The 21783-nt window shown below is 36.4% G+C and overlaps 1 protein-coding gene across 1 annotated transcript in view; it reads right to left on the bottom strand.

The window, feature by feature from the left end:
• TRHDE (thyrotropin releasing hormone degrading enzyme) overlaps positions 1-21783 on the bottom strand; it is a 378788-nt gene that overhangs the window by 257440 nt on the left and 99565 nt on the right. The window contains exon 3 of the mRNA XM_027071244.2: positions 7879-8005. Coding sequence (XP_026927045.1) covers positions 7879-8005 — 127 coding nt within the window. The remainder of the gene's footprint in view (positions 1-7878; positions 8006-21783) is intronic.

Here is a 21783-nt window from a genome sequence, read left to right as displayed (position 1 = left end):
ATTTTCAGGATAAGCAATCTTTCACAATCCCTGAAAATCAGTGAGAATATGCTTAGGACTAAATCCAAAGTTGTGAAGGTTTGAAATTCTTAAAACTGGAAAAGTAAGAAGGAGGGTTGTAAGCAAATAGAGCAAAGAACAAGCTAGCAAAATAATTAAAAAAACATCTCTTCAACTAGATTTTAAGCTTCTAGTGGAAGAAGGCATTTATTGTCATTGCTGAATACAGTGTACATAGTAACTACTCAATAAATGCTTGTTGAATTAATTAGTTAATTCAGTTCTATAGTCGGTTTGTGTCGCATTAAATTCTCCACTCAGCGTACCGTGGTTTGCTAGTTTACAGCAGTAATAATCTCATGCATCATTCCCACTAAAATGCACTGTTTTCATTGATTTCTTTCTTCTTTACTGTTCTGTTTATTTCTCTCTTTTTTTGCACTAGTTATTAAATATCACAAACACTGAGTATCTATATATGTTTTGTTTGTTAGTACAGTCTTGGAAGTATATAGCATCTAATAGCAGCAAAATAGCTTAACAAGAACAATTAAGTGGCCATATTATGGAATAATTAATGAAGGGGAAAATGCTTGTTAAATTGTGTTAAAATAACTGTAATATATTGAAGTAACTGTGTCCATTTTAATAGGATTTGGTGTTGTTTTACTACACATGGCTATCAGAGTGAGGATTAGGAATATATGAAAAATATTTTCCTTTGAAAGAAACGATAACTGCTCTTTCGGTTTATGAACAAATCATCATATGAAGAGTTTTTCAGAAATAAATTAGTTTTATAAAATAGGGAGAGACTATTTGATTCTAAATGGGGGGGGGGGGGAAGGATAGCCATTTGAGGAAATTCATTTCTCTATACTACCTGGTAAATCAGAAGGCAAAGTACTGTCTCATCTGATCCCTTAACAATGTACTAGAATGTTAATCCACAGGGACGGCCTTACATTAGTTTCCATCAAGAAACCATAATATTAAATAGATCCAGTATAACTTCGAATATTTTTAGGAATTCTGGTTGAAAAAAGCATCTTGGGAGTAAATTGACATTATGCATAATTAGACCAGACTATACATAGAGACCCCAGTATTAAAAGCAGTATTACTTGAACCAACAAGACATATGTATAGTATTCAATGCCTACCTAAGCAAAAGCAAGATTAGAAAAAAGTCATACTTTAAAAAAAATGAAGTCTCAAATAATAACTGAAGTGTGAGATGCAAAACTAAGATGGAAACAGTATTATATAATTATCACTTCAAGTTAGAAACAACAAACATATCACAACTTAAAGAAAAAAGATGCATAACCACAGAGAGTGAAATACTTAGCAGTCAGTGCAAACATTTTATGAATGAAAAATCTCCCAAGCTTCACTACTTGCAAATAGCCCATCATCATCATCACCACCACCACCACCAACACCACTATAATAAAAAAGGGAATATATCTGTGATAGCTTACACAAAACTCAATCATTCAAGCTAGCTGCTTCTATTCATGAACTTCAATAGGGCAATTTATCCCATAAGTTATCCCATAACTTATCTCATTATAGAAAAAAAATAGACTCTATCAACACGATACATAAAGCCCATGGGATCCAAGGGCTTTCCCTACTACACATTTCTCAAAATGATATCTCCCCTTTCTTCTCCACCTCCGATTAAATGTGTTTCTCTTTTCAGGACTCAAGTAAATATAAAGCTTCTTTTTATGTGCATTTCATGCCTACAGCATTGTGCAATGATCCCACATTCTTAACTTAACATGGTACTATATTTTTGTCCTACAAAATTTCGGTGTTTGATTATATTCTGTATTGTGTGAGTCTCTAATCCATTAATTTCAGTAAATATTGTATTATCTCCTCAACAAAACCACAATCTCCTTGAGGCCAGAAATTCTTGTTACAAAATACCTGTGGCTCCTTCTACAATCACAGCAGGTAATGAATTCTTCATAAAAGCACAGTGTACTGAAAAGAAGCAATCAAGCAAACTCCCTTACGAAACTTATTGATTTACAAATTACAAAGTAGCAGCAAAAGGAAACTAAAAACTATCTGCCATAATTAATTGAAATATAAATAGGATGAATAACAAAATACTGTAATACAAATCTGAGTCACTTTATCTGCTACCTAATTAACTTATAAAGCAGCTATGATGAAAAACTATTTAAAATATTCAAATACAGAGTGGGGGGATGGGTGAAATATAAGATGGGGATTAATGCACTTGAAGTGATGAGCACTGGGTGATGTATGAAAGTGCTGAATCACTATATTGTATACCAGAAACTAATATAACCACTCTATGTTAATTACACTGGAATTAAAATAAAAGAAAATGATAAAGTATTCAAATAGATCTTCTAGTTGATGAAATTATGAGTTATAAAACATGTACTTCTTTAATTTTTTTAGGTCTCCAAATTTTCTACAAGGACCATATATTACTTTTAATATCAATATGAAATTAATAAAAATATGTATTACATTATCCCTCTAGTAATCAGATTATCTAGTTTATTAAGGTGACCCATATTTAATTCTCTGGATCTTCAACATTTCTAGAATCTGTTTGAGCAGAATTTCAAGATTCTGGAGACAGCCTGGACTTGAATTATAAATCCTCTAATTCCTGCTGTGTGAACTGAGTACATTACTTAGTTACTTAGTGCCTAAATTTCCTCACCTGGAAAGTGAGAAAATAACAGGTACTACCTCAAAGGCTGTGGAAAAGATTAAATGGGTTAGAATGTACAAAGTCCTTAAGAATGGCCCACAGTTTATAAATATAAATCCATTTGGTTTTGTAGCTGTGGTCAATGTTCTTGAGATTAGAGGACAGATAGCTTAATTCTTTATATGTCTACAAAAATCTTGTTGTAAAGTAAACCTCTATGCCTTTGAGAGTTTTAGGGAAAATAAGACACACAGTTATAGAAAGGCTTCTGGTATGTATCTTCTGCTTACAACCCAATTCCAAGCAAGAGGAAATCTCTACAAACTTCATACAATTAAGGTTTCATTATCTAACTTAGAGATTTTAAAAACAAATCATCATACAGTATACACTGGCTGCCTATTTTGGCTCAAAATGTTAAAGGAATATCTTTGTGCAACAAGGAGAATAAATTACTGTCCTAACAACAAACATCAGAATTCCTCTTAGGGAGCCATTCTGATAAACTACTTGGAGTGGAAACTCAAATCCTTGGAGAGGATCTAGCATGAGATGATGCCACAGTGGAGAAAGTGAAACTATTCAGCACTAAGAATGAAAAAGAACTTGGGTAGAGAGAAGATATCGCAGGTTTATGACAGAACAGCAAAGTGACTTTTAAGAAAAGATCCAATATTATACTTTACAGGTTTGTTGCATTTCATTTTGCCTCTTGCGGTGTAATGGCCTAGCGTGCACACATGCGCACATCACCTCCAAAGCTTCAGTAGTGTCAGGTTACCTGGAGGAGAGTTTTCTTACTTGTTTTGATTTTCAGTTTTCTAATGCAAATCAAAGAGAGGCAAGTTCCATGTCTCCCTTGATACGGTTTGGGACAGGGTCAGATCTGCAAGGTAAGGGGCTACCAGTTCACAGAAACAGCTCTTATCCCGAGGTGAGCAGTACTAGATAGAACACAAACATTTCTCCCTTCTCCTCTATTCCCAGAACACTCCCCACTGGGAATTTTCAGAAGTACCAATCTGTGGTCTAAACTCACTGTCTCTAGTCACTGTATCCTCTCCCAGTTCCACCCCCATTTGTTCTTGAACACACTTCTCTGGCCTTTGCCCTGAAACTGCTCTTGTCAAGATCACTATGACCTTCACATGGTGAGCACCAATAAATGGTCAATTCTCAGTGCCCATCCAACTTGAGTTACCACAATTTAACATCTGCTCACTTTTGAAATTCTTCATTAGATGGTCAGAAATACTACAGATACATGTTTTCTTAGTTTCTCAACCAGTTGCTCCTTCTCTGAAGTCTTTACTGGATCCTAATGTCCCTATCCTCTGAACACTGCATCAGCCCCTCCTTGTTCCTATTCTCTTTTCTATCTGCTCTCACAGCCCTGGTAAGTCCATATAGCCTCACCACTTTCTATATCATCATATGCTGGCAAATGGGTATGTGGAGCCAGATTACTCACCCAAACATCATATTGATAAGTTCAACTGCCTATTTGAGTTCCTTTCAAGACATCAAGGTGCCACCTGAATGGTTAATAGACATATCAGTCTCAAAAATTATCCCGTTCCACAATTGTTCTGTCTCAGCAAAAGGCAATTCCATCCTTATTCTCAGGCCAAAAAAAAAAAAAAAAACAAAAAACAAAAAACAAAAAAAAAACCTTGGAGCTGTCCTTGGTACCTCTCTCTCACATCCCACATTTTCTTCATCTGCAAATATTTCTATGTTTTCAATATATATCCAGAATTGTACCACTTCCAACTACCTCACTCTTAGCATCTTAGTCCAAGCCATAATCATTTTTTTCCTGAATTTTGCTGGAGCCTCTTAACTGTTTTTCATGCTCCACACTTTGCCACTAATCAGGGTCTCAGTTTCAGCACTATTGACATTTGGAGCTAGTATTATTGTGGAGGCTGCTGAGTGCATGATAGGATTTTTAGCAGTACTACCCACTAAACACAAGTAGCACACACTCCCCCACCACCCACCTTGAGTTGTGACAAACAAAATGTCTCCAGATATTGCTAAGTGCCTCAATTAACCCCTGATTAAGAACAATTGCCCTATAGTGTATTTTCTTTTTTTTAATGTTTATTTATTTATTTATTTTGAGAGAGAGAGAGAGAGAGAGAGAGAGAGAGAGAGAGAGAGAGAGAATCTTAAGCAGGCTCTGCACTGTCAGCACAGAGCCCGACTCAGGGCTTGATCTCACGAATTATGAAATCATGACCTGAGCTGAAATCAAGAGTCTGATGCTTAATCAACTGTACCACCCAGGCATCCCACCCTACAGTGTATTTTCAAACTAGGTGCATAGCTCACCCTTTTTTGACAGAAGCCAGATTATGTAATATGTCTGCTCAAAACTGACCAATAGATTTCCATCTCACCCAGGAAAAAAAGAAGAAGAAAAGAAGAAAAGAAAAGAAAAGAAAAGAAAAGAAAAGAAAAGAAAAGAAAAGAAAAGAAAAGAAAAGAAAAAGCCAGAATCCTTACCATGACCTGCTGGCTATACATCATCTTTTCCACATCCATTACTCCTTCCTTGACCTCATCTCCTATTTCACACCCATTTACTCACTCTGTTTCAGTCATACTTGCCTTTTGCCTATTCCTGAAATATACCACCAAGCTCCCCTCTAAAGATCTGGGCAATTTGTTTCCTCTGCCTCTATGCCTATATATCCTTGTCCCACAATATCATTTGGCTTGTTCCTTTACTCCCTTAAGTGATTTGCTCCAAAGTCAATTTCCCAATGAAACCTTCTGTATTTACTCATTTTAAAATTTCAGCCACCTTCCCGTGCCTCATCTTCTTCCCACTCTTCTTTTCCCTCCATTCTAGCATTATTTTTAATGGCATTTATCTCCATCTGATATGCTATATGTGTTAATAATTGCTTTAATGTCTGTCTTTACCCAACAGGATGTAAGCCCCAGGAGGAAAAGGATTTTTGCCTTTTTCATTCACTGCTGTATCCCCATAACATAGAAAAGTGTGGGTGGGAAGCACTTAATAAGTGCTTATTAAATAAATAAGGAAAGGAAGAAAAGAGGGAGGGAAAGAATGAAGGACAGAAGATGGAAGGAAAGATAGAAGTGGGGAGGGAGAGAGAAAACCATCTTCGATAGATCTGAAGGGTCAAGGCAGACACAGTTCATCTCTAGGACACAACCACATGTACCATTAACAAAGACTGAGTTGGTTTCCATAGAATTTATTTAATCATTATATACAATGGGAACTAAGGATCTGTCAAAATGCTTCTGTGCTTAGAAATTTTATATAGGGAGTATTTAGAAAGCATACATATAAATCCATTAATACATAGCTCTAAATATCTATAGATATATAAATAAGTAGAATTTTAAAAGGAATTTTATAAAGTGCCATAGACCATGGTAACTCCCCTACATACATAAAAAGGAGTGTGCTGGGGTAAGTCAAATAATTCAATTATACACACCATGAGGAGCTTAACAAGTAATAGTAACAGTGAACAAAGCTCTTTTCTACCAGATGAAAGCCTGCATGGTTCAATTGTGAGTGAAAGAGAGGAACAGAAATGCTTCCTGCTGCAAGCTGACAGTTACATGGAACCCCCTGAAGTTATAAATTGAGTTCCTCTACTAATTACTGGTCTGAAGGGGACAAAGATCCACATTTTATTTCTCTTGCTGAACTTGCAACATAAGCACTTGTGAATTTTACATTAGGGTCAAGCTGGGAGGTTCCCAGCCGGTTTTACCTGGAGTAGAGAACAGTGTCACCTCCCATGCAAATGAGGTCAGATAGTCCTTCCTGCATTGGGTGCCTACCAGGGAGATTTCAGTGTAACAGATGCTAATAGGAAGTTGATGTAGAGGAGGGGAGAGGGAAAGAAGGAAAAAAAAAACTAAACTAAATTAAATATAGATCCTATTTGAAATAAAATTTTGTTTAGAAATTTGAAATAAAATCTTATAGATTCTAAGAGCACATCTTTCAGAAAGAACTCCGAATTTTGTAATATCATTCCTTAAAATTGTATGCCACACCAATTTAGTAACAATATCAACTATTTCATCTATTTCCTAAACAACTCATCGTAAGGCCAATAAAGCTACGCAGCAGGCAGGTACTTTAATAAAATAGACCCAGTTCTCCAGAGAGAGGAACCTGTGGTTCAAATGCTAACACTTTTGATCAGGTAAGCACTTTATTCTTACCAATGAGCAATCACTTTTATGTGGATGCTGATCGAAATGTTCTTGAGAAGGAAAATAAAATGGGCAGGGGCTGGGGCGGGAGACAAAATACTGCTATGATGTAACATTTCAAAACAGGTTTTCTGAGAAGGAAAAATAACTACAGCATTTCTAATGGGTATACGTACCCTTTCTAACTTCCTGGAAAGTCAGTTCACTCCCCTGAAAAAGCAGTAGCTTCATTCGAATTTGTATAACAAAATTCACTCATTTATTCACTCAACAAATGATTACTGAACACATTATCTTTGTAAAAGGAAGTAAGAATATTGGTGGTGAACACAATCTCCATTATACAGTTTCCCTTCTCTTCCATTATACAGTTTTTATTCTACCTACTATACCTGTACTGACATATGACTAGACAAAAATAATGTGAGGGACAATTAATACATTGAGATCCAACATCTGAGAATTAGGAAAAAGAAAATAATCAGAGTGTCTTCTCAGTGTAAAATATTGAAGAGTTCTGGGAGTCATCAAGATTTAACTTGAAATCACAGCTCCTCCACTTATTGGCTGCCTGGATGAATGAAATATTCCCTGGATGTCAAGTCCCTTGGGTGGAAAATGTTCTAACAGTACCTACCCATCCAGTAGCCGTGAGGATTAAATGAGATGCTGGCAAGCACCTCTCCACAGTACATATTCAACAAATTATAGCTACATGGTTATCTTTTGGAGACCTAATCTTACACAATGCCTTTCTTAATCCCTATGAAGACTTCTTGGCAACACCTAAGAAACATTAGGTTTTATTTTACCTCTTCAGAAGAAATTAGTTTTCTCATGCTCATCTTCTCTAACGTATTACTCTTGGAATTTTCACATCTGAAATAAATGCACGAAGAAAAATTTGCACCTTCAAGGATCCCTTCCAATAAAATAACCATGAAAATACTTACCTAGTTTTGGCAAGGAATAGGGCACTTTAAAGTAGTCTTCATAAAATTCTATTAATCTCTTTGTTATGTGGAGAGCATAGTCCCCAGATCCTCTTCTGATAGCATCAGGTCTTGCATATAATCGTACCTAATTAAAAATATATATAAAAGCTACATTAGCCTTTTGGTATTCAAGTTTTATCTTCCCTGCATATATGAATCTGCACAAATCACTTTGAATACTACAAAAATTAAACAGTATTCTTATTCATATATCAAAGCACGCTGTAGCTGAAAGAACCAAACTTGAACAATTAAAGTAACCAAGTTGAGCAAGTCACAATTTCCTTGCTTTACAAGATGCCATAGAGAAGATTTATACACCTTGCATCAAAATAAATATTCGAGTTATCACTTACATGTGCTTGCTGGAGATATGAAGGTACGGTGGATTAGTATAATGGTTCCCTGACAGTGCTGTAAGTAGGCAGGATATGGTAGCTCCGCAGGAAAGAAAATTCATGGTTTGTTAAAGACACATTGCATCAAGCTTTGGAAGTATCACCAGGCTGAACAAAATGTAATTTGTGCTTCCTTCTTTTCTTTGGAACCAACTGTCCTTATCCCCAGTATGCAAAGTAGGAATCACAAACTTTTCATGTACATAAATAATCGCCATGCTGGAAGGCCGTCTGCAACGGCTCCCAGCTTCAAAACCAGCTGAAGTGTTTCCTATCTCTAACACAATTCGGATACTTAATATTGATTTTTAAATCAAGCATTGTATATTATCTAGTCCTCGGCCAAAAAGAAGCCTGAGGCAAATAACATAAAACTGAACAAAACTAACAATTGTACAGAAAAGGTTAAAATGAGATTAGTTTTCATAAAGATTTCATAAAGCTATCCAGCATCTTTCTTCCCAAAGGCTAAATCTGTTTTTCACAGATGTGGCCCCTAATCCTCATATCAATTCTGTGAATAAGATATACGTGTATTTGTGGAGCAGTAGAGAAGGCAGCAGGCTGGGAGTTGGGTGTTAGTCCTGCTCTGCCACTAAGCAAGCTGGGGGATATTGAACAAATTACTTAACCTCTTTGGGCCTCAAGTGTTCTCACTTATAAAATGAAGGTGTTGACTAAAGTGCTTTTAAGTTCTAAAACACATTACTTCCAATCCTATTTTATAGATAGAGGAGTTTGTGTTCTTCTCAAATTACTAAAAAAAAAAAAAAAAAAAAAGATAAATAAATGGTTTGCTGAGTATGTGGAAATGGATATTTATATTCAACAGGAAGACAAAAGAAAGTGACACTCAATCATATAAAAATTGATTATACAATTAACTGTCATCCTCACTTAAGGAGAGAACAGAGATGTATATAAACAAAAAGAGTAGAAAGTTAAGAAAAATGCATCCTGACTTGATATTAGAAAGACCTGTAATTCAATAAGATATTTACTAAATTCAATGACAATTATTTACTGAAATAGTGAAGCTACTTCTCAACCCAACAACGAAATCAAATATCAAACTTGGTTCACAGTCACCTACAGTTTTTGTTGGCAGTAATATAAAACCAAAAACTCTCAGGAGGAACTGACTACAACAGCACAACTTAAGACTCTTAGAGAGATAGTGAATATGATTCCCTGACCCTGACTCAACTCACTATAAACATGCACTGCCTTAAGTAAAGTTCCCAATAAGCAGACTCTAAGGAAAGAGGGAGCATACAAGTCATCTGCTAAGGAAGTGTTCTTAGGAGAAACCTATGAGAGAACAAGGAAGTGAGATAAGGGAGGCTAATAAGCCAAGCAAATGTGTGTGCAATTTGAGGTAAAGTCTTGGCCTCAGCCTGATCCCACAGGGAGCTCTAGAGTATAAATTGCGATTGCAAGTTTGCACTGCATTGAGGCATGATAGTTAGACCTCCATACTCTTATATTCAGTTATCAGATACTGGTTAGCAAGGAGAAGGCATAAAATCCCAAGAACTTATTCTTGGAGCATCTATGTGATGCAGCTCCAGTGGCCCAAAGATCGTCCTTCAGAAAAGATTTTAGGTGTCAACTACTAGGAGCAGAGCAATGAAGAGCTGGGGGATAGACATATCAAACAGGAAAGGAGATCTGGCCTGTGCATCATGAGCATACATCACAGACAGTAATCATTCATTCACGCAGTCATTCACTCCACAAATATTTATTTGGCATCTAATTCACACCAGGGCCTGGACAAAGGATTTTTAACTTAGTGATGAAGAAGACATGTTTTCTAACCAGAGATGGTACAAAGCATTTTGAGAAAAAAACCAATGAAGATGGAATGCCCATCTTCAAAGAGCTTCCCATGTATTGGGTAGGTTAGATAATAACAACAGATAATGATACATGCCATATGAATAGGAAACTAAAATAACAAAGTATTCTGGGGAAGAGTAGATAGCTTTAAGAAGGTTCAAGGTGAAATAAATAGTAATCCATGTTGAAACCATAACCAGGACCACTGCAAAATGATGCAGCAAAAGGTCACTGATTTTACTCCCAGGAAGCATCATTGATTTTGGTAGAAACACAAGCATTCCTGTCAATCAACTCTACCAGTTAGTCAAGCTATCTGTAGGCCCAGACAGGAGAAACACAATTAAATCAATCTGGTTGTCAAGAGTTGATGGAAATAATCCAATCTGAGTGAGAAGATAAAACATACGCAGGCTGCGCATGGTGACTACATTTGCTCATTCAAACATTTATTGCACACCTGCTGTGTTCCAGGTATTATACTAAGGAATAGAAATAGAATAATAAAAACTCTTACCACAAAATGAACAAGACATTTACACTTACTGCCCTTAGGAGGTTTATAATATGTGGAAAACAAACAAATCCACAACAAAAATATAATGTAAGCAATGGAACAGTGTACTCTGCCTCCCCCATTATAGAGGATTAACTAAGCTCCTACATAAGGCTAAACCCCCCACATTCTGTCTCTTCTTGCCTTTTCAAAAGCATCATGTCCAAACTTCTCTTTATTCCCACATCACCAATTTATGCCTGCATACTGGATCATTTTCATCAGCAAATACTCTGTATCACTTACTGTGTTTTCAAACAAAAAGTCTTTATTGAGCACAGTTCCTACAAATATGGTTTCCAGCAATGCCCATTGAAAATTTTCCATATAGTTAGTATGAACACATAAGTTAACATCCAAACTGGAACACTTTTGAGAATGAAAACAGCCCTGAGATAATAAGTGTAAGTAGGGTGGTTGCCTAGCTATGCTATCCGCTTCTAGTCTTTCTTGAACTTACTGCCATAAAGCTTTCATTTCCGCTATACAGCAACAGTATTTATCCCCACTGTATACAACAAGCGTTCTCATCAAAATCACTAACAGTTTCAGAATGCCAAACTCAACAGACCGATTCTAGTCTTCAACATGCTTAACTTATCACCAGCATTTGACACAATCATTTCCCCTGCTTGAACCATTTTCTTTCCTTGGCTTCCATCTTATTTTTCCTTCTATCTTGTTAACCATTCCTTCTCAGTCTCCTCACTGATTCCACTGCAGCCTCATACCTCTCATTACTTAATTTTGATAAGTCCAGGGTGTCAATCCACAGACATCTTCACTTTTCTGTCTATGTTCAGTATCTCAGTGGTAACACTAATCTCATGGTTATAAATATCAACTAGATGATAAAGACCTACCCCATAACTCCAGAATTCCAGACTCATTAATCCAGCTGTCCATTGGCCATCTGCACTTGGATATCTAATAGGCATCTCAAACTTAACATGTTTGAAAACGGATACCAGAGTTTTCTCCTCTCTTCTCTCCTCCTCAGCCTCCTCCTTCTTCTCCCTCCTTTCTGTCACCCTACCCCCCCAACAACACACTATTCCCCTTAAAGATTTTCCATCCAGCTACTTAAGTCCAATACCTCAGTATTATCCTTGTTTCCCTCTTTCTCTTACATTCCATGTTCAATCTGTTATCATATCCTTTGGCTCTACCTTAAAAACATATCCAGACTCCAACCACTTCTCACAACTCTACCACTGCCAACCTGCTTCAAGCTTCCTTCATTTCTTAGGTAGATGAGTGCTCTAGTTTCCTACTGATGTCTCATCCCCACTCCCTTCAGTCTGTTCTCTACACAGCAACCAAATATTCCTTTCAAATGAATATCACTCTTCTGCCTTTCCTCCTCCAGTGACTTGCCATCTCATTCAGAGTAACAGCCCAAGTTTTTATAAGGGCCTCAAAATTCCTATAAAAATCTAGCCCTCTGAACCTCTCTGGCTGATTTTCTACTACTTTGCTCCACATTAACTTTACTCAATTCATACACTAGCTTCCTTGGCATTCTTCACATATTCCAGAGATTCTTCCATAAAGGTTTTTGAATTTTCCCTTAGATATCTCCAGGGCTTATTCCCTCTTCTCCTTTAGATACTTGTCCAAATATCTCTTCTTTCTGATTTTCTATTATTTGAGTCTCCTGTTCCAGGACTCTCTATCCTCCTTCCTTACTTTATTGTTTCCTATAAAACTTACCACCATTTAACAAAATATATGTTTTACTTATTCATTTTGTTTCTTGCTGCCTTTTTTCCAAGAATGTAAGTTGCTTGAGAACAAAGATTTTTATCTATTAGTTCTAACTGCATAAAAGTGCCATTATTTTAGGTAAAAATATTTTGTTTAGTTTACTTGTCAAAGGCCTTGTACATAGTAGACATTCAATAAAACTTTGATGAATGAATGAATTTCACAGGTATATGCATGTCCTAAGGGAGTATACAATAGGAATCCTTTAATAACACTGAGATTCTCAGGGGAGGGGATGTTTCACCTACATCTTGAAAGATAAGCTGGATGTAGTAAGCTACCAAGTGGAGAGTGACATCCCAGACCAAAGTAACATTATGTGCTAAGGCAACAATGTTGACCAAATAATAAATGATTTTAAAATTAATAATAAATATTGGCAATTTATTATAATAATTATGGTATTTAATTGGTGAATACTAAGCCAGAAAATGGTAAAATTACTTTTGCATTTCAGAAAGACCACATCAGTGGCCTACGCCAGGTGGAATAATCGGGAGCTGCTTGTTAAGCCTGCCCAGACAAAATGAGAAATGTGAGGAGACATATAGTAACAGATGACACTAAAGAAGTAAAAATAAACTTTAAACCACATTAAAGAAAGGCCTATAAACCAAATTGTAGGATATTAATTTAATACTATGGGCACAGGCAAGATTTTAAGCCACAAAATGACATGTTTAGAACTAGGTTTTAACAAATTACATCACTGCAAAGAGAAATTAAGGAATCAATCCCATTTATAATTGCACCAAAAATAATAAGATACCTAGGAATAAACCAAATCAGAGATGAAAGACCTACACTCTGAAAACTATAAAACACTGATGAAAGAAATTGAAGATGACACATACAAAAAGTGAACAAACATTCTGTGTTCATAGATTGGAAGAACAAATATTGTTAAAATGTCTATACCACCCAAAACAATCTACAAATTTAATGCAATCCCTATCAAAACACCAACATCATTTGTCACAAAGCTATAACAATCCTAAAATTTGTACTAAACCACAAAAGATCCCGAATAACCAAAGCAACTTTGAAAAAGAAAGGCAAAGCTGGAGGCATCACAATTTTGGACTTTTTAATGCAACCCCTATCAAAATAAGACCAGAATTTTTTTTCAGAGCTAGAACAAACAATTCTAAAATTTATATGGAACCAGAAAAGACCCTGGATAGCCAAAGTAATACTGACAAAGAAAATCGAAGCTGGAGGCATCACAATTCTGGACCTCAAATTATATTACAAACCTGTAGTGATCAAAACAGTATGGTATTGGCACAAAAATAAACATGTGGATCAACAGAACAGTATAGAAAACCCCAAACTGAACCTACAAGTATAAAAGACTATGCTAGACAGCAACATGCAAAAGAATGAAAGTGGACCACTTTCTTATACTATACACAAAAATAAATTCAACATGGATTAAAGAATGAATGTGAGATTGGAAACCATAAAAATCCTAGAGGATAACACAGGTAGTAACCTCTTTAACATCATCCATGGCAACTTCCTTCTAGATATGTCTCTGGATACAAGGGAAATAAAAGCAAAAATAAACTATTGGGATTTCATCAAAATAGAAAGCTTCTGCCCAAAGAAGGAAACAATCAACAAAACTAAAAGGCGACCAATGGAATGGGAGAAAATATGTGCAAATGACATATCTGACAGATCTGATAAAGGGTTAATATCCAAAATATGTAAAGAACCTATAAAACACAATATCCAAAAAAAATGATTAATCTAATTTAAACATAGGCAGAAGACACAGACATTTTTCCAAAGAAGACATACAGATGGCTAACAGACACATGAAAGATGTTCAACATCACTCATCATCAAGGAAATACTAACCAAAACTATGAGACATCACCTCACACCTGTCAGAATGGACAAAATCAACAACAGAAGAAATAATAGGTGTTGGCGAGGTTGTGGAGAAAGGGTAACCCTTTTACAATGTTGATGGGAATGCAAACTAATGCAGCCACTCTGGAAAACAGTATGTTTTCCTCAAAAAGTGAAAAATAGAACTATCCTACTATCCAGCAATTGCACCACTAGGTATTTATCCAAAGAATACAAAAATACTAATTCAAGGGATACATGTACCCTGATATTTATAGCATTATCTACAATATAGATACACATATAGATAGATGACATAGATATAGATAGATGATATAGATATATAGATAGTATATATCATATATATCATATGTGTATAATGGAAAATTACTCAGCCATCAAAAAGAATCAAATCTTGCCATTTGCAATGACATGGATGGCACTAGAGAGTATAATGCTAAGCAAAATAAGTCAGTCAGAGAAAGACAAATACCATATAATTTCACTCATACGTGCTTTTAAGAATCAAAATGAATAAGCAAAGGGAAAGAGACAGAGAGAGAGAGAGAGAGAGAGAGAGAGAGGCAAACCAAGAAACAAACTTAACTACAGAGAACAGACTGATGGTTACCAGAGGGGAGATGGGTGGTGGGATGTGTTAAATAGATGATATCATCCCAGTGCCCTCCAGCCAACCTGGGATTGATGTAAGCCAAGAACTCTTAACTGGAAGAAATTGTATTGTGTTGTACAATCTGAATCCAAACACACTGAGGCCACACACTCAGGTACTGACTACTCTAACCTGTGCTAACATATGGGCACAACCTGTTGGACAGTTTTAGATTCCTGTGAACATTTGTAACACTACTTTAATTACTTCCCACCTCTTGCCACATGTGGCTGCTATCTGTCTTCACTTGTGAACTTCATAGTGTGCCAAGAACTGGAATTTTTTAATCTACTTTGATATTTTTTATAATTGATAGTTCATTTCAAAGGCAGAAAAAGACAAAAAAATATTACGGCAAGGAAAAGTGTCACTGAAACATAAAGCAAAAAAAAAAAAAAAAAAAAACAGATTCCATCACTGCAGTATAGATGATGGGTTAGAAGGGACTAGGAACAAATACAAGGAAATGAGTTAGACTATTATAGAAGTCCTGATAAAAGATAATTATGGTTTGGACTGGAGAGATGGTGGTAGGGATGCAGAGAAATGGATGGATTTCTAGTCCTAACATTCTATCTAACAAGTCCTTTAGCTACCAAGTTAATCCAGTTATAGTCACATTCTCACATAAGGACAATCATTCACCTTGTCTGCACCCATCTCACACCAGTGCTCTGTTAGAACAAATGAGACCCAGTTGGAGGATAGGGGGGACTAGTTCAAAATATTTCACCAACTGGGGTGCCTGGGTGCCTCAGTCAGTTAAGCATCTGACTTTGGCTCAGGTCATGATCTCACAGTTTGTGAGTTTGAGCCCCACATCAGGATCTGTGCTTTGGATTCTGTGGCTCCCTCTTTCTCTCCTTCTCCCCCACTTGTGTTCTGTCACTCCCTCACTCTCAAAAATAAATAAACTTTAAAAAAATATTTCACCAACTGGATAATTCTTGTGTGGTTAGTCAGAAGTTTGCTGTACAATAATTCATTTTATGGCGCAAAAAAAAAAAAATCACAGTTGTTTTCTTATGTTAGAGTAACAAAGTTCTACTTAATTGTAACATAGAAACTAAGTCTTCATAAATATAGTTACCACTCAAAAGCAATGAAATGTAATTTTATTACACCTGCTTATTCGCATTTCCTGACATTCCAGGATAAGAGCCCAGCTCTAAAAATGTAAATCGCTTCCTAGGGTTTCTCTTTCCCTCTGCAGAGCTTCGTCCAACAACCAGTATAAACCAAACTGCCCATTTAGTCCAATGGAAGGGACACTATGCTAGGAATACACAGGGATGTGAAACACAGCTTTCTCCCTAACTACTTCTGTCAACTTGTAAAAGTCAGTTAACTTTTCCAGGTCTTAGCTCAAAGTTCCTTCCGAAGGTAATAGTTTATCATTATAAGTATATATATATATATATATATATATATATATATATATATATATATATAACATTATATATATATAATATATTAAAAATATATATATATATATATATATATATAAAACACCTGAGAGATTGGTATACCTCAATTCTTCTCATCTAGTCCCCTTATTTTGAGAATAAAATAATGAAAGGTTTTCTTTAATATTCTCAGGGCTTTAATCCTTTGTATTTTTCACTTCCGATGGAAATACATACGTACCACCTGCTCAGCTAACATCTGCTACTCTTGAGAGTTCCTTGTTTCTTCCTATATAACTGTCTATGAGCTTGGTAGTGATTAGACAGAAATAACTTTAGTAGCCAAAATGGAATATAAGAGGTTGGCATTTGAAAAATATTCAAAATTTTGTTACCACCCGTGTAATAATACATCACAGCAATGAACTAAAATATAGGAGTTACATATTTTTGATCTCTTAGAACACTTGAATGCCCAAAATAGGTGTTCCAAGGGTGGTGTCTTTTGTACTCACTGGCCTTTACCTTAGAGTTTCATGGACTCAGTATATTTAAAGTATATTTGTTTCCTCTTTTTATAGGATTTTAGGTATTTTAATCATTGAAGGGGAAAAATGAAGGGGATAAAGGCAGTTATCTCAAATTCCTTTGTCACAAAAGTAGGGACGTCAGTGACTTTTCAATTCTCCTAACAACTGAGAGTGTCTGCTTAGAGGACACGTAGGGATGAACGCTGAGACCACATCTGCACCTGGAAGGAGAAAGTGCCATGATCTGTGAAATGCTATCTGTGCTCTTAAGGATAGGAAAAGTGGCACTGGTGTCAGATATTTGCCATCATTGGGATAGAATATCCTTTGAAAGGGACTCACAATGGAAGGGTATTTGGGGTAAATTTAAACTGACTTTGTCTCTGATAGCTGTGCAATTTATAATAAGAACATCAAAGACTGATTAAGCATTTCATCAACGGGGCATTTATTTATTCAGTTAATATTTAATGAGCATCTATTAGCAGTCAAGCCACTGTTCACATGCTGAGTGTCCACAGGTAAGCAAAAGGGACATAATCTCTTTTCAAAGAGCTTTCAGTCCAGTGGGGAAATGCAGCAACAAAGTCTTATGGTTGAAAATAATAAAGTGGATCTAATTTACACTGGCTCTTCAGAGGAATCCTCTTCACAGAGATGGTGACTGATCAGAACAGGGACAGAGCAGCATGGAAGTATAGGAAAGCAAGCAATTATTCAAATTCTTACATGTAACATTTATCTTTCATTGTATTAAACTTTCAAAGGGAAGGTAAAAATACACTTATAGTTGTAATATAATGCAAACCCTGTAAGCAAACATATGCAATTGTCAGAAATGTTTTAAAATCATACACTAAAAAATCCTGGAGACATTCTTCTAATAATTTGAAATAATTCATAGATTTTCTCATTTATCTTCACAAAATATCTGTAGAATAACTATGAAGTTAGCCGTACCTTCTGATTTTATAGACGAAAAATTTGAAGAGGTTTTTTACAGTCATTGAGTCACTTTAAAGGACAATGAGACTAAATTTCTCTGTGTATAAGCCTTTATTCTAGGTTGTTTTAATTATTTGCTGTGTTAAAAGTGAATTGTAGTAGCTGCTATATAATTATGTGAAACAGTGTGTAGTTATACCAAACAGCAAAGAAGAAAAAAAGAAAACATTTACAATAGTGGTTCACCTGTTCAATAACGAACCAAGTAACATTTTCTCTGATTTGACATTTGTAATTTAGTGTATTAAAGTCAAACAAACCTTCTGGTTTGCCAGAGTCCTTCCCTGAGAAAATTTCGCACTGCAGGAGTACATTAGGAACTTTGGAAGACACAGTGATTATTGCATGGCTTTAAAATATCACTATCATAACACTAATAAATTCACTTTTCCTCTCGCCTATCTGAAAACTCAGTCCCTTTCTTTACCAACTGCAAAACGACAATGTGGTTGTCACTAAATTCAGCCAATAAAGCTGAATTAATTTACCTATGTGAATATAATTTTCTTTGGGTGTTCACCATACAAATCAGTAAAACAGAACAAGCCAGAGAGAAGGGAGCAGGCGCTTTCAGCACTATGTAGAAGACAAATATATTGATACAAAGAGGAAAGGATGTTGTAAACAAGAAACTAAAAGCCCAAGAGTATTAGCCTTATTTACAATTCAGACAGTAACTTTTTTTTTTGGCAAAGCAAAAGGGAAATAAATACACACAAAATTCTGACAGAAGCAAGGAACCAGTGCTCAGACATACATGCCAATAAACATAAAGAGGAGGCCAGGAGGGGCCGGGGGCAGGAGCTGGCCTGGCTAAGGCAGGTGGTCCAGGCACAGGGGACGGGCACTGGTGAAGCCTGGACATCATGAGTGAGGAGTCTTGGTTGTGGCTCTGAGAAACTGAGAGCCACTTCAGGGTCTGTGGCAGAGTAATATGACTGGAAAAGACAAAGGGGGATTATTTAGGCAATGAAACTTAAGACTTGTTGAGAAAGGAAGACTAATGAGTAGAAAAGCATATTACAGGTGAAAAGTTTGTTCTGTAGCTTCTATAGCAAGAACAGCCTAATAGGCAGTCTCTATCACCATAGTCAAAGAACTCATTCTGGGAAGGAGCAGAATTTAGAATTGGGGATGGATAGGTAGTAAAATCCCAGTACTCTGTGAAGCATGAGGTACATGGTAATAGCAAAACCACAACTACTTCAAAACGTACCATTTGAACAGAACACACCACGGAAACAAATATTAGAGCCTCTCTGGGAGTCTTACCATGGAATCCATGCCACAGATCCATAAGACAGATATTCCGAGAACAATGACTAAAACATCTTTAAAGAGGCCGAAGACCAGCCTTATACTCCATTCCACTTGGTATCAGACACTGTCGTAAGGAGACTCCAGAATACCATCACTGATAAAGTTGCTCTGATGGCCTTTCCTTGCTTGTATTTTGCTCCCTCCACCTTCACAGAGTTTGCCTAAGGATTCTGAGACAGGTCTGCTACATATACAGGGTTCCTTTTGGACTAGTGGCCTTTATTCTATAGGGTCATAGACTCTCTATGTTTGAAGAGCTTGTCTCATCTCTCAGCAGGACAAGTCTTTAAGTATTGTGTCCATCATTCCAATCTCTCCTTTCACCTTAGCATGTCTGATACAGTGCCATTCACCCAGTAGGGACTAACAACATGTTGCTGACTCCCATAAAATGGCAATAAACTTTGAAGGTCCTTGTCCGTTCCAGCACTAAAACGCTGTTATAATAGATTGATTACACCTTCCAACTACATTTTCCTTCAGGCAAGGAAATTAGCACTGTGGAAACCTGTATAGTCTCTTCTTGTAAATCACTTCACATTTATATACTAAGCACAGTATTTACTAGTTCACTATGGAGCTTACAAGTTCCATTTACTTACAGAGACTTCAAAGGACACAGCTTTGCTATATTCAGGCGGCTGTTGTCGCATGTTTCTAATACACCTGTGGTAGGCTGAATAATGGCCCCCAGGACACCACGTCTTAATCCTTAGAACCTGTGAATGTTACCTAAAGGGACTTCACAGTTGTGATTAAATCAAAAACTCTGAGATGAGAAGATTATCCTGGATTATTTGGGTGGGTCCTAAATGTAATCACAAATGTCCTTGTAAGAGGGAGGCAGAGGGAGTTTTGACTACAGAAAAGGAGAATGCAATAGGATGGCAGAAATGGAAAGAAAGCTCAGGATGCCATGAACTCCAGAACATAAGGAAGACAGTTTTAGAAGCTGGAAAGGCAAGGACTATGTCATCGTCTAGAGCCTCCAGAAGGAACCAGCTCTGCTAACATTTCAGTTTCAGTCCCATAAGACTCATTTTGAATTTTTAACCTCTGGGACAATAAGAAAATAAATTTGTGTTAAGTCACTAAGTTTACGGTAATTCCTTACAATAGTAATAGGAAATTAATACTTCATACTTTTTTTAAATTTTCCCACCAGTAAATATGCCTTTTTGTGTAGATTTTCAGCTTCTTGTAGGAACACACCTTGTACTTATTTGTGTGCTGCTCTTTCCGTTGCAGGCATATTATTTACAGCTTTCAAACTGCTGATGTTGGCACGCTTATTTTGCTCACACATTATTACCAAGCACCCAACACGTTACTGCATATATCTGGTACATACCACACAAAAGCAAGATACTTGAGTAAAAGTTAGAATCACCTACAGCAATTTTCTTCCAACTGTTGTTGCATTCTGCTTTGCATCAGAATCACCTGGAGGTAACTGTTTAAAATTCATATTCCTGGGCCCACACACTCCCAGAAATTCTGAATCACCTCTCTCCGGTAGGAGTCCTAAAATCTCCATTTTGATAAATTTGCCAATTGAATCACGTGTATACTAAAGTTGAGGAACAATTGGCCTAGAGTCACCTGAACAACCTTTTGCTCATTCGGCTCCACAGCAAGCAAACCTCAAGCCTTGAGAGAAATATTTAGCAAAAGCCTCACACATAGGAAGACATATATATCTTTATTCCTTAAATCTCTTTCAACATCAGAATCTTCAGTGAATATACATTCAACATGGCTGGTATTATTTTTAACTCTAACAACTAATCTTTCTTTCTTCCCTGCACAATAAATGATAAACAATAGATGAGTCAAGTCCAATGTTTGGAAACCGGTAAAAGTTATTTAATACCGTCACAGACTATAGATAAAACAGTAGCTTTTAATCCCTCTCTGAGACAGAGTACTTCTTTTGTAGTTAATTGAATTGCAGTTATCTCTCTTAAATGACATAGAATAAATATAGAGAATTTCCTTATTAAGCTATCTATTTTATGACTGGTCAAATTTCTTCAGCAAGACTGATAGCCAAGTACATCTATTGGTACATACAGGAGCTCAGTGCTTAGTTGGATTCAGTGCCAATTTGGTTTGGCTCATCTGTCCTTTCATTCCCTGATTTCCAAGTGCCTGCTGACCTCACTTTTACATATGCCACCTTCCTCTCCAAATCAACTATCCAGTTCAAACACACTCCTGCCTGCCTCTTCTGCTCACCTGTATCTTTCAATGATTCAAGTAGCTTTCTCCCATCTAGGACCAGAACCCAGAATTCATTTGTTCATTCACTCATGTAACAGATACTTATTTGGTGCCAGACCCTCATCTAGGCACTGTGGATATAGAAGTGAACCAAACAGATAGAAATCCCCACCCTGGAGAGCTAAGTAAGTGAGATAAATACAAATATATAGCATGTATGTTAAATAATAGTAAGAGCTCAACACACACACACACACACACACACACACACACACACACACAC

Source organism: Acinonyx jubatus, chromosome B4 (assembly GCF_027475565.1).
Source record: "Acinonyx jubatus isolate Ajub_Pintada_27869175 chromosome B4, VMU_Ajub_asm_v1.0, whole genome shotgun sequence".
In the NCBI taxonomy this organism is placed as follows: Eukaryota; Metazoa; Chordata; class Mammalia; order Carnivora; family Felidae; genus Acinonyx; species Acinonyx jubatus.
Note: the sequence above shows the minus strand (reverse complement) of the source record. Positions and strands in the feature narration are given on the sequence as shown.